General features: G+C 46.5%; 1 protein-coding gene across 3 annotated transcripts; it reads right to left on the reverse strand.

Annotated features, from left to right (window-relative positions):
- Positions 1 to 229: 229 nt before the first annotated feature.
- Positions 230 to 10,389, reverse strand: LOC131208452 (facilitated trehalose transporter Tret1). 3 transcript variants are annotated; one of them, XM_058201210.1, is made up of 6 exons: positions 10,198 to 10,389; positions 4,137 to 4,263; positions 3,881 to 4,024; positions 2,664 to 2,849; positions 2,352 to 2,596; positions 230 to 2,285 (listed from the first exon to the last, which is right to left on the reverse strand). In XM_058201210.1, exons 2-6 carry the CDS (start codon positions 4,240 to 4,242, stop codon positions 1,512 to 1,514), a joined length of 1,455 nt encoding a protein of 484 aa, XP_058057193.1. In that variant the 5' UTR covers positions 4,243 to 4,263; positions 10,198 to 10,389; the 3' UTR covers positions 230 to 1,511. The 3 variants fall into 3 exon arrangements, with proteins under 3 accessions (XP_058057193.1, XP_058057192.1, XP_058057194.1); XM_058201209.1 differs by lacking the exon at positions 10,198 to 10,389 and adding an exon at positions 8,131 to 8,228; XM_058201211.1 differs by lacking the exon at positions 10,198 to 10,389 and adding an exon at positions 7,840 to 7,947.
- Between the last annotated feature and the right edge of the window lie 2,670 nt (positions 10,390 to 13,059).

Here is a 13,059-nt window from a genome sequence, read left to right on the forward strand (position 1 = left end):
GAAACCGCGCCATCTGTTGGCAATAAAGTCAAACGAAGCTCGTGTCCAACGTGATTTTTGGTTGTACAAAACTGGTGCACAGTGGGAAAGTAAGTGACCAAATTTTTTTCTTTTCAAAATTATTCAAATCGTCGATGATGAATGGATGCATACTATCTCGTCAGGGATCTTCGTATAAGCATACAATCGATTTACTCGTTAAATGTACAAATAAAGGCGAGAATTAGCATACGCGATCAATACACCAATATATTTCCAACTCACGAAGCACAACTGACAATGTAGCGGTATGTTTTGCTAAGGATATATTTTTAAGTGGTTTATTTTCTATATTATCAATGTTGCGTTTTTTGATATGGCACCGCGAACGAAATCTTTAAAAAAACAATTATGTGAAACCTTTAGGAACGGATCAAACTAAAGCAAGCAAGAGCCACTGGGAAAAAACCTAACCCAAATGAGGTCCACTTGGTTGTTTTGTAGAGAGGAATTTCCGAAAGGTGAGAGGTTCCTTTATCGGAGGTAAAGTTCGACTGAAAGTTCTACAACAGTGTTATAGATGCGAAGACAGATTTGGCTAGTGACATTACAAAGAATTTGATATGAGTAGGATTTTTTTGCATGTTTTGTTTTATGTTTAAACATTTATGTTTTGTATGGCGTGTATATCGCATGAACCACAGTTCCTTCCTCCTGGGAATATTTTTACACTTTACCGCTCCGTACTCCAAAAACGTAATCCAACTCGTAAGAATGGCAAGTATACTTCTTTTTACACCGCAATATCACCATCAAAAGTTGGAACTGAGTTTGGCAACCATCCAACCATAAAACGACCCTGGCAGACTATGGCTGACAAATGTATCTAATCAGTCTAGAGCATGTGCCACAACTCTTCGTTTGCCTTCATCATTAGCGGGACACTCAAGTCGAACCATACCAGAACAGTGGATCAAACGAACCTATTGTCTAAACCTTAACGTTTAACAACATATTTTTCTCGTCTAACCGTGTGCAAGCAAACAAACAGCTAAGAACACGAGAGCATCTACACGAGGCGTAGTTCCTGTTTCGGTTTACAATTTTTTTGCTTTTCATAGGCCTGGCAAATAGTACAGCCTTTTCAGGTTATGGTTACTTCTCTCACGTGTAGGGTTTCCTACGTGCCTGACGTGCATTCCCTTCAGTCGTTTGATTGCTCCGCCGGTGACTGCATTTTGAAAACGGATTGCATTCATTATCTAGCCTGACCTAAACATCGAACCTAAGATCTTCGAAACTGCACTTAAACGATACGAAACCGTAGGGATAATTGTGATGCTTCAATGGGAGTACAGTATCATATTTACAACACTTTAAAATAAAAATTCTAAAACGTAAAACGCATCCCGTGACCGCCGGTGGCCTAGCTGTGGCGGATTCGGATGCCCGTAGGGATGTGAACCGAAACGCGTACAAACAACTACACAGTTTACAGTGTACCAATAGTACCTAGTGATACGCCGTCAGCCTTACTTTTTACCTCCAAGGATCGCTTGAATCTGTGCGTTGGTTTTGCCTTTCGTTTCCGGCACCTTGATAAACACGTACACCGTGCAGACGATCATCCACGCACCGAAGAACCAGAATGTCCAGTCGGAACCGAGCAGTTCCTGCATGGTGCCGAACGATTTGGTGACGAGGAAGACGAGCGCCCAGTTAAACATAACGGCCAGCGCCGACGCTAGTCCCTTGATATCCGGTGCGCACAGCTCGCCCATCATCATCCAAGGAATCGGTCCAAATCCGAGCGAGAAGGAAACGATAAACAGCACTACCGAGGCCAAAGGTAACCAGCCCAAGTTCGAAACGTCGACTTTATCGTTCTGCAGCTTGAAGAACACGCCGAGCACAATCAAACACGAGCCCATGATGAAACTGCTCTGCAGCAGTAGTATCCGGCGGCCGGCTTTGTCGATCAGCACGGATGAGGCAAGCGTCATGACCACCTGGACAACACCAACCACGATCGAACAGATGGCCGGATCCATGCTGCTGCCGGCTGACTGGAAGATCGGAGCCGTATAGAAGATCACCGCGTTGATGCCGGAGAACTGCTGGAAGAACATCAACAGCAAGGAGATGAACAAAGCCGCCCGGTTCGTAGCGTTGGTGAAGAGGTCCGACAATTTGGCATCGCCCGACGCAGCGTCCAGGTCGGACTGAATCGTTTGCAAGGCCGATTGGGTGTCAGCGTTTGGACCCCAGAACCACTTCAGTGCCACTCCGGCGTCGATACGACGTCCCTGCAAGATAAGGGCCCGAAATTAGAGCGATCCTTTTTGGTCATTTGCTAGCTTTTTTAACTTTACCTTTTTCACTAAAAACACCGGGCTCTCGGGGACAATAAACATGGCCACGATCAGCAACACCGGAAAGATAGCGCACAGTATGCTCAGCGTGACCCAGTGCGTATACGAACCGACCGCATAGACAAACAGAATACCAACGGTAAGGTGAAGCTGGAAGAACGCACCCAACGCGCCACGGATCGATGTCTCGGCAATTTCCGAAACGAACATCGGTGCAACAACGCAAGAGGCTCCCGTTGCAATACCTGAAGGGGAAACGGAAACCACGTTGTACAGACCGCGACTTGCGCTGATGACCTTAGCGATACCTACCAATGACGATGCGCCCCGCATACAACATTGCCGCATTGGAAGCAAAGATGATCAACGCCCAGCTGATGAGGTACGGGACGGCCAGCGACATTGTGGTGTACTTGCGACCGATTTTCTCTGCCAAATAGCCAGCGGGAAGAGCACCGCAAAAGGCGCCGACAGCCAGAAAGGCGCCAACCCAAGATCCTGAAAATAGTTATCGCATTTTTAATGAAATGTTTACCTAAACGATCATAAGTCCGCTGCATCATAGGGCCATATCGATATCAAGGGCTCTCGGGCGAGCCCCTACAAGGCTCAAGTGTCTGTTTGTTCCGAAAACGGAATACGATAAATTTTAAATAAATATGCACAGATCCCGTACGCTAGACGTAACGCCATTTTCATCAGCGCGACCATCCGCCGGTGCACTCTATTAACGGTTGTCGTCTAGATAAGCGGATATTTACCCAAGCCATGCGCGTAAATGCCACGCATCAGCCATGGCGATCGTCCGGTTGAGAGCCGCTGATGACAGCTGCCGTGTCGGTCATTAGCGGTGTCAGAGGCTTATTGGGAAATAAGCGTACTTTGCAATCGATTATAAATGCATCAACGCAACGCCACGCACGGCGCCACCCCATCCACAGCTTGGCTCGTGTCGCGTAGTTAGTGTGCCAATCTCAGCACCGGCCTACTAGAGCCCCTTAATCATTCGTTGGACAACACACCCCTGAAGGTTCCCCTTTCGCCAGATGCGGGAACGCCGGATGAGTTGAGGAATTCCTGATTGGGAACCCGCTCCTGAACCGGTTCTTTCGTTGGAAGCTTTGCTAAATGTGAAAGGATCACACCGGTAAGCACAAACCGGTAAGTCCTCGAACCTGGTAAGTCCGGCATAATTAAATTTGGGAATTACATACTAGTGCGAGTACGAGCAGAGTAAGCGACAACCTGGAGGCTAGTAGGTAAAATGCTTTCCAGTTTACGATCCACTCGAAACAGATTTTGTTTAAATAACCGAAGCGTGCGCAGATGGCGCACTTGAGGTTTAAAGCTCTTCTCCCGTAGCTAGCCTGGTAGGCGGCTATAAAGCTAGATTAGAATCCGGCGATGCAGTTCAGGGGAGAACCTTTTTACGACCCTCTCAGGCAGACAGATACGTTACGGGCCTCTGATAACGATACCCCCCATTGATAACGTTGCAGCCAATGGATGCAGGAACTTCGTCAACGTACCTTCATCGGCGGTCAGCTCAAATGAGTCTCGTGCTTCTTCACGAACGGTTCCTTCAGCGGCAGTCGCGTTGTTGGGCACTAGTTGGGCCAGCACGGGCGAAGTCCACGCCAGAGCCGTACCGCCGCTGACTGCGGCCATACAAACTGCAACCGAAGAAGAGGCACAAACATGGTTACTCATTATTTCATTTAGGAGGCCCAAACTCAATTGGCCACACGGCACGCGGCGTAGCGCGTTCCGTCGGCGGTTACTTACTTCCAAGTGCCGCGATGAATTGGTTTCGCTTCGTCGTCGAACCTTGCCCCTCGGGGATCGGGTCGTAGAGCATGGGGTTGGTGGCCCCGGGAGCGTTGCTGCTCATGGTTCTGCTGTTCAGCAATTCCTATTTGGAGGGCAGTAAACAGTAACAGGTTAGTACACACATCCGCACCGTCTGTTCTTGGCCGCTCGATGGCCAGGCGATCCGCCAGCAAATCATCCGAACGAGAAATGTACACCACCTTGGTGTGATGTTGAGTGAAAATTCAATATTTAATCACTCATTACACCCATTTACGATGCGTCACGATACCGTTCCGGTTCGCCTCTTCTCTACGTTCAGTCATTCCTTGTGTACAGAGAAACGACGTGCTGCAAGTGCATGCGAAACTGCACTATAGCCCCATTAATTCCTGGCACGGGGGTGCAAAAGCAAAAAACCCGGGGGCCGGCAATCCATTACCAGTGACGAACGGACCGACCTATCATATGGCAACCTAACAGGAAGATCGGAACAGTGCAAACGGCGCACGGGTGTACGGGTTGTTTCCGATTCACAAACTTACATCGATGAGGAGAACCTAATGAGCGAAGGCCAACAAGCGGAACGTATTCTGGCAGTGCTAGTATCGGTCGTTAAACAGTTGTACATATTTGTTTTCGTATGGTGGAGTAGTGATCGTATTATTTGTAGGTTAACTTTCTTCAAAGATACACGATCGGTGTACGACACCTAAATAATAAAAATTACAACAAACTTTTAACAAAAATAAAACAGCAGTAACTTAGTATAAAAAATTATCTATCACGCGTATCCCATTCAGTGAAGAAATTCAAAAGGAGATGCTGATCCGATCGATTCCTTCCACTACCGATCGATTCAATTATTTTAATAAGAAATGGGAACTCCTCCTAGAGAAAATTGGGGTCCCATTTCTAGGAAACAACCATAAACTAACCGAATGCTCATATTTCCGTTAGTTATGTGTTTCGAGCAAACGAAGGCGTGAGCGGTCTGGTCCTCCTCCAATTGAGAAAGTAATCCGACACATTCCGGCGACCGCCGTCATCGTCGCGTGTCGCCGAGAAAAAAATAGGAAAACGGAATTTCCCGATCTGTCTGTGGGCGTTCGAAGAAGCGGCGCGCGTTTGCCCTTGGCGTAACCTCTAGCGTCCTCGTCGTTTTTCGTGGTGGAAAACTCGGACCACCCCTTCGCGCGGTACTATTTCGTTTGTTTACACAACCGGTAGTGTAATACGTTTGAGGATGGAAAAACCTTGCGATGCCGGGCAAAACAGACCAATGGATTATCAGCTGCACAGTGGCATTTGCTGGCTGTGGCGTATAGTAGCAAACAGCGGCGACTGTTGACATACAAACCGTGTGGCACTCGTTGGAAGAGATTTATTCGATTCTGCGACGGAGAATAGAGGTACTAATGAGCAGTGATAGTGGAAGTTGAAAACACAATAATCTAAATATTGTCCGTAGTAATTGAAACGAGTGTTGCTCGAAGGTCAACTAGTACATGTGTTCCCATGTGTCAGCTGGACCTGTGCTAGTCGAAACGTAATTTTCTATTCACGTGGATTCGATCGATGTTAAAAAGCGTCTTCGAAGCAATAGGCTGACCCTTTTCGATACCGTATTGATTGGCAGCTCGAGTAGATTCAATTAGTAAAATAAGAATTCGGCATTCCTTTCCATCCACCGCTTATCAATAGTTGGTGTGCCTATCAGTTCGCGGGATGCTGACAAGGCTCGTCCCGACGGGGCGTACCGAACGACCTGCAAATGTTTGCATAATGGCCCGCCCTGCCCATCACCGATGGCAATGAATTTCGCCCCTCATCAGCGTCTTGCAGTGCTGATTTGCGTTTTAAAAATATTCCTCGTCTCGTACGAAAAACAAAACCGACCCGCGTTCGACTGCGCCAAGATCGATTGCAAATCGTGGAGTGTTGAGGTCGACTAGGAAATTAAATGCAGCGCGCACCAAGCACTGTGTTACGTCCAGTCGGTGAAAACGAGAGGCACGGCTCTCAGGATATTCGAAAACAACCGATCCCGATCGAAACGGTACTAATCTCAAACAAATCGACACCGGCGCCAAGCCCTTCGATGGCGTCAGGATGAAGCAACATCTTCTCTGCTCTGCTAAGTTGTGATGTGATAACCCAACGAACCTACGCCAGGGCCTACAGTCTAAACATAGCCGAACTAATCGAACAGATTGATAAGACATTGGTGGGCATCGCGCCATTGCCCGATGCTCGATGTTACGAGTATGATTTGTAGTCACTTTGTGTCGGGATCGGATGATACGCGTTGTGCCTGATCGCTTGTGTGTAAAAATCGCGTGACAAATCCAACAACGACGCTGGGAACGGACACAATCTTCGCGTTTTGATCACACAGAGCTTCAGGGTTAAGAAGCTTATCGAATGTAATTGTCCTTTTTTTCTGTTGGAAGATAAAGAAACACCACGTTATTGTAAAGGGCCGGCACGCGGCAAATGCGTGGTGTGACCCGAATTCATGAATGGTTGGATAGTGACTCGAACTTCCACGATAAGACGGAACCAGGCTGTGTACTGCTGCGAGCATTTTTAAACTCTTTTTATGATACGTTTAATAAGCCCGCATCCAGCATAACATCTGAATTGGTAATCTCGGTTCTAGTCGAGATTTAAAACATCCCCGGCCCCGACAATGTGAGGGGGACTAACCGTTGAGCGATTGCTTGGCACGATGCCCTCCGGGCGTCACAGGACCCGTACTGACCCGACATTTTGATTAGCTGGAGAACCGGGCTCAGTGGCATTCCACAGGGCGCTTCGGTTGAAACTGGTTCAGTTTGCTTCATTAGTTTGCTGCCGCTTCGCTTCCCATTTGACGCCTGGTTTAACAAGTGAACCTTACGAGGACCACCCGAAGGAACGGTAAAGGGTGTTGGCATTGGGTGCACCATGAGTTGAGGCCAATAGTCAGTTCCCGCTGGCTAGCCAGGAAGTGCGATGTACCAATCGATCCGAAGTCGATTGACTCTCATCGATGCGCGTCGATCAATTGTTGATGCGCTGGGTGTAACATGGACTGAACTTTGCATTCGACGGCCAATTGCCTTGAACGTGCCGTGGAGGAAATTTAAATTTAAAGTTCTTCACTCCGTTAGCGCAACCGACCGAACAGTGTGGCACTTCTGTTTGTCATTCGGTACGGGGGTCGTAATGGTTCTTGCGATACGATTAAAAAATAAAGACCGAAAAAAAGAAATTATAAATGTCATGCGGATCTGGGTGTATTATCTGTGTTTTATCCGCACGCCCACAGCACAATGGCACACCATTTTGTTGCGATAAAAATAACGTTTATCAACCGTACTGACACGCAGCCAACGCATCTCGTGTTTTGTGAACAGAAACAGATGGTAAATATGGGCAGCGTGTGTCAACAAACCCCGAAAGAAACACACACCCCAAAAGACTCGGCAACTCGTTCAAATGGTGGTTGAACTGGTGGAAAAAGGCGTAAAATACGAGAACATCGCCCATCGATGGCACTCGGGTTTTTGGGTATGGATGGACATTTCGTATTGCGTTTGTTTATCGCGCGGATCGCGAGCCATCGTGTGCGGATCGTTTTGCGGCACACTGTTCACGTTTCGTTTGATACAACCGCTATTAAAATTCGACCGACCGGTGAGATCGCCTGTTTGCGCGCGACACTTTTTAATTAGAATCCACGTCGCGTCACGTCACGATTGACGAGTTTTGTGTGTTTTTCACTTTTACATAATGCACGGGGCATTAACACCCGATCGTTCGGACGTGTATTCACACTAGTCCGATCGATCAACGCCGTTAACCCGTTCGATCGTTGTCACCGCATCGCATCAAATCAAGATCGTGTGCCATGGTGCGAAATTACAGTGATTTTACAATCAAACGACCGCAGAACACCGGTCGACGTGCAATTAAAGCGCATTACCTCTGGTTCACCGGCGAAAGGAGCTCAAACTCGGGAGAGAGATGCACGGGCGAGGACTATACACACTACCGAGACCCGATCCGTGCGCGTGTTCGGCCAGTACTAACGGCCGCGGCGCGCCAATGGCGTAAGAAGCGTTGCGCGGATGGAAGTCCGCGAGCGAGCGAGACCGTCGACGAGACAGGACAGGCCGCGCACACACTCTAGCACCCCGCGCGGCCCACCCCCCTCGGGCCCTTAACCGCGCCCGTTCCCTGGGTGTGACATCCGAAATATGATAATCGCACGCGCGGCTAGGATTTCCATCACCTCCATCTCTCCCGAGTGACTGGTCCGCTAGCGTCGATCAAGCTGTTCTATCTCTCTTCGTTTCTTGGAGAGCTCTAGCAAGAGTCACAGATGTATTCTAGCCGGATTGGCTAAACTGTGGATGGTGCTAGGGTTGCTCAAAAATTATCTAGAACCTAATGGTAACTTTTGTCCTGATTACGTAATTAGGCTGAAATCGGGCTATATTAAAATACAAAAATCGTTTCCCCACAGTTTTCTATGAACTCACAACTACGTCCCTCGCAATAGGCGTCTGATGCGAAACCCGGATCGGAGCCGGTTTACTGGTGATCTTCGTCTGCTTCCTGCCCGCCCGCAAACCCTGCCCCAGTTACTACTCGGGTGTAGTCTGTAACCTCGCCCGCGTTGACTCTAATCTTCTCGAGAGCGACCGGAAAGAAAAGAAGGGGAATCTGGAACTGGTTTCTTGGTCGCCAGCGTGACCCGAATATTGGCAGCAAACCGTGGCAATGGTTTGTGTCAACCGAGAATGAAAGTAAATGCCGATGGCGAAAACAAAAGCAAAAATCCTCGAATCGCGAAACGTACCGAGATGATAAATGTCCCGGGGTCTTGGGGGTTGTGTTTCGTTTTCGTCTTGCCGGCGGCCTTGTATAGAACGGAGAGCGAAGGAAAGTGACGCGTTATTGGAATCAAATCAAAATTAACACTTTGGCCGCGCAGAACCGGAATCTGAAAGCGGTTTCAATTGAAAACCGGTTGCAATTGTTTAATTTGAGACAATTTTGCGTCACCAGAGAACCACATGAGTGGAAATTTGCTCCCGGTGGACACAAAAACTATTGACAACATTTTTCTTCTTTGTTGTTATTGCTTAGTTCGTCATGTCCACCAAACGAAAATATTTGTAGCATCGGTGAAGTGGAATTTGAATTACATTAAGGTAACTTTTACTACCAGTTAACTATTGTACGTTGTGCTAGTAATTTTTTTTTTTTTTGGTTTTACTTCACAACTGAACTCATAACAGAATTTTATTGATCACAATTGGCGCCCAAAATATAACAAAAGGGATTTGATTAAATAATAATGTTTTTGGAAAACATTATTAGGTCAGTCATCCACATGCGTTACAGTCGAAGTATGGTCTCGGATTTAACCAATTGCTTGAGGTGCACAGTGCAAGCCTTCCAACAGGTTTCTAACGTCCTCAAACACCCATCATCATCAACACCCTAACCGGTGACTGTTTTCCGAGCATAACATTTTCCATCGTACGATTTTTCTCCTCACCGAGGAGCAACGCGAGAGAACATGCGCCCCAAATATGTTTCCCCTTCTATTAGTTGCAACTTCCCCTATCAGGGTCACATCCTGATGCCTTCCGTGGCTTGGCACGCGTCCTCGCGGACCGACGAAATGACTTTCACTTGTTATTGCTAGTACACAGCCGGGGTCAGTCCCACGGCCGGATCGAAGTGCGTAATAGTACAGAACTTGGCTGAGGTTTTTGCTGACGGTTAAGTAATTTAATAAATTATTTCAACTCCAATTAGGAGGTCGTACTTCAAATCACAGAATTTCGTTTCCTAACTCTAAGTGGCCAAGGTGCGTCCTGCGACCAATCTATCATCTGTGAGCTGATATCACTCTCACACGGTGTCATCATTATCACCAACTGCGCCGTGTAAGTCCTACGTCAAGTTCTTTCTGTGACACAAGGAATGCTCTCGATTTCGACACTATTGCATAATATGATCGGATAAAGAGTTTCACCTTCTTCAGACGTTGCAATCGATTGTCCCAGGCGTCCGCCGACAGTGGTGCGGGGAGAGTCGCGAATATGCTCCCAACTTTCACTTATCACTTTGGGAACTACGGGAAACGCGAGCTGTTGCGTGGAGATTTCGTTTGTCCCTGTCTGCGGGAAGCCACTCCTAGGACACTTTTCGGTTATTGCACCTGTTTGGATCTGCAGCCAGTCGGTGACTGACGGTGATGCCTCTCCAAGGCGAGTGTCCGTGTTCTATGCTTCAAGGCGATCGATATTTGCACCGCTGATGGCAGTTTTACATAAGACCACGATCCCACGCCAACAGAGAAAGAGGGAGAACTCTCCTCCTTCTCGTGGGCTTCCTGACGTCAGGAGGTCGCCACACCTACACTACCACTTGAAGCGAAGGTTCGTGTGTTGGTTCGTGTCCTGCCTGCACGCCACGGATGGGTATTGTATCGTAAGGGCGAGAACTCACGTGGTCGTTTTGCACACACCCTTTGGCTGACGAGACCATGAATGAATGTGAAAAGAACGATCCGAACGAGGAACGGAAGGGATGGAATGGATGATAAACCCAGCATAATTTACGCACGTTTCCGGTTTTGTGGGGCGCACAAGATTACAAATGAACAGAGAGGGAAGGAACGGACGACAATCGCTGCTACAACCGTTATTTAATTGTCGTGTTGCTCTGGCAGAGGAAATCTTTCGTCATTTTCTGCTCATATGGGCAGGAAATTGAATTATAACTGCTTCGCGTCATTACAATCGAATAGTGAGGTCATACTGTCTAACGACTGCAAGAACATAAGCTTCAAGTGTGGATGGATGTGTTTGAAAAATTATAAAAATACTCTATTGTATTTTAACACTAATTGCCAATGCTGTTAAAATGATTACAAAATCAGGAAAAGAAGAACATTCGTGCCTCATAATCATAATCAAATTTGATGCTGTATCGATAAACCTTTTGACATGCTTTTGATATTCTCGGACCTTCTTCGGAACATGGGTCAAACTTTTCATTACATGCTCATTGGTTTAGACAAACTGTACAGTAACAAGGAAAACACTCGGAACAAGGAACAATGAAAGAACAAGTTCGAGAACGGATAAGTCCAAAATTGGTTGTATTGCAGAAGAGATTCAGGGCCATGAATTGACTAAAAACACTGTATTAAAAACATAGGCAATGGAAAAATTACTATCGATTTTTAACTATTTGATACAACAAAACAATGACATTAAAATTGGGGGGGCATGACATTAAAATTCAAATTATTATCTCGAAGTTGGAGGCAAGGGAGAACGTTTCCATTATCTGTGACAAAATAATAAACAGACAAAATAAAAAAAGAAATAGGTTTGTTTGATAATGAACAGCTGTATGATTGTGTGCTCTTTCGATTTCGTTGATAGATTCGACTCCATTGCCTTAGAGGTTTCAGTGTTACTCATCTTGATGCTTGAAACAAACGGTAGACACATAATAACTGTATTTCGGAAGGGCTAAAATCCTATTTTTAAACTCCCATCAACCTTATGAAACATAACAACATGTGGCATACACAGTTCTCTGCCGAAAGCGCATCTGGGATGGAAATGAAAATGGTACTAATACAGCCGCCAGATCGTTTAGCATTTGAAGCTGTTATTTCTTTCCAACGTACGATGAGCTGCACCAGAAAGTTGTTTATTATTTCAATTTGACCTACTGCACTGTATTCTGAATATGGTTTACGTTACTGTCGGCGGTTTGTTAAACTATTTGGATGTATGCCAGTAGTTATAAAACACATGTCTTGAGGCGGGATAATTTTGGAAGTAAGTTTTCCTTCCGCATAGCCTTTACCGTGACCTTCGGCAGATTGATGGACTGCACAGTAAATCTTGTACAGGAAAACCGAACGAGATTCCCGCTGATCTGCGGGCTGATGCAACAAATTTACGTGTTGTGGAACACGAAGCAGCAACCTCTAAATGTCCTTGTTGTTGCCGGCATGTCCTACATAAGCCGTAACCATGACCGATAGGCGAGTGACGAAAAGCAGGTATCTTTTTGTGAGAAAAACTGCTGGAAGTAGGTGAGTCAAGGAAAAGCTGAATTTCCCCTCCTCGGTCCTTTATTTACTCTGAGAAAACGTGCGTAGTAGAAATGACAACAATTTCCCCGCCATGTGCTGGTGTGTTGGTTAAGAACGATACTACAGAACAGTTCCTCGGGAAATAACAAAAGCCGGCTTTCTGTACGAGACGTTTAAAGCAAACATGTCGCCAAGAAGGAAAAAAAAACATGGCGCTGTGCCAATAAACCGCAAATTACCCCTTTCCTCTCAGCCGTCCGCATCTAACGTCCGTAGGTTGTATAAATAAAACAATTGTTACGCACAAGGCGAAGGCTGACCGGTAAGAATGCGTAGCTAAGAAAACTCTGTCTCGCTGCGAGCCCCCCACATTGAGCAAAAGGAACGCGATTTCAGCGTCTACAAGGAGCAGGGATGGCAAAATACACAAAGTTGATGCCAACGTGTGGCTATGCTCGCCAAACTTCTTTTCGCCAAGTCGCGAGAACAGCTTAAGCATGTACAATGTTTATCCCGACGATCTCGGGCCCTTGTCCTTTAAACTTCCTTCAAAACGTTTGCTCTTTACGTTCGCGCATTTCTTTTCGGTATGCGCAGTTCAAGGCCCAACAACGTGATTAGCTACTTAACTTGGTTGATGAACAAGTTCCACGTGGGCGAATGAATGAAACATGATTCGTTTGCCATGGTTAAGTTTAGTATTGCACCTACTCAACAGAGAGTATCATATTGTTTCATCTATCATTGATTAATTTATTGAGTCTTATTATCATGGTC

This window comes from Anopheles bellator, chromosome 2, assembly GCF_943735745.2.
Source record: "Anopheles bellator chromosome 2, idAnoBellAS_SP24_06.2, whole genome shotgun sequence".
In the NCBI taxonomy this organism is placed as follows: domain Eukaryota; kingdom Metazoa; phylum Arthropoda; class Insecta; order Diptera; family Culicidae; genus Anopheles; species Anopheles bellator.

Excerpts from the sequence above, each read along its gene's own strand:
- LOC131208452 (XM_058201210.1), bottom strand. The coding sequence starts at position 4,242 with ATGAGCAGCAACGCTCCCGGGGCCACCAACCCCATGCTCTACGACCCG. Across the intron at positions 4,025-4,136 it reads ATTCATCGCGGCACTTGGAA|TTTGTATGGCCGCAGTCAGC; the intron begins GTAAGTAACCGC and ends CTTCGGTTGCAG. Across the intron at positions 2,850-3,880 it reads TGAGCTGACCGCCGATGAAG|GATCTTGGGTTGGCGCCTTT; the intron begins GTACGTTGACGA and ends AACTATTTTCAG.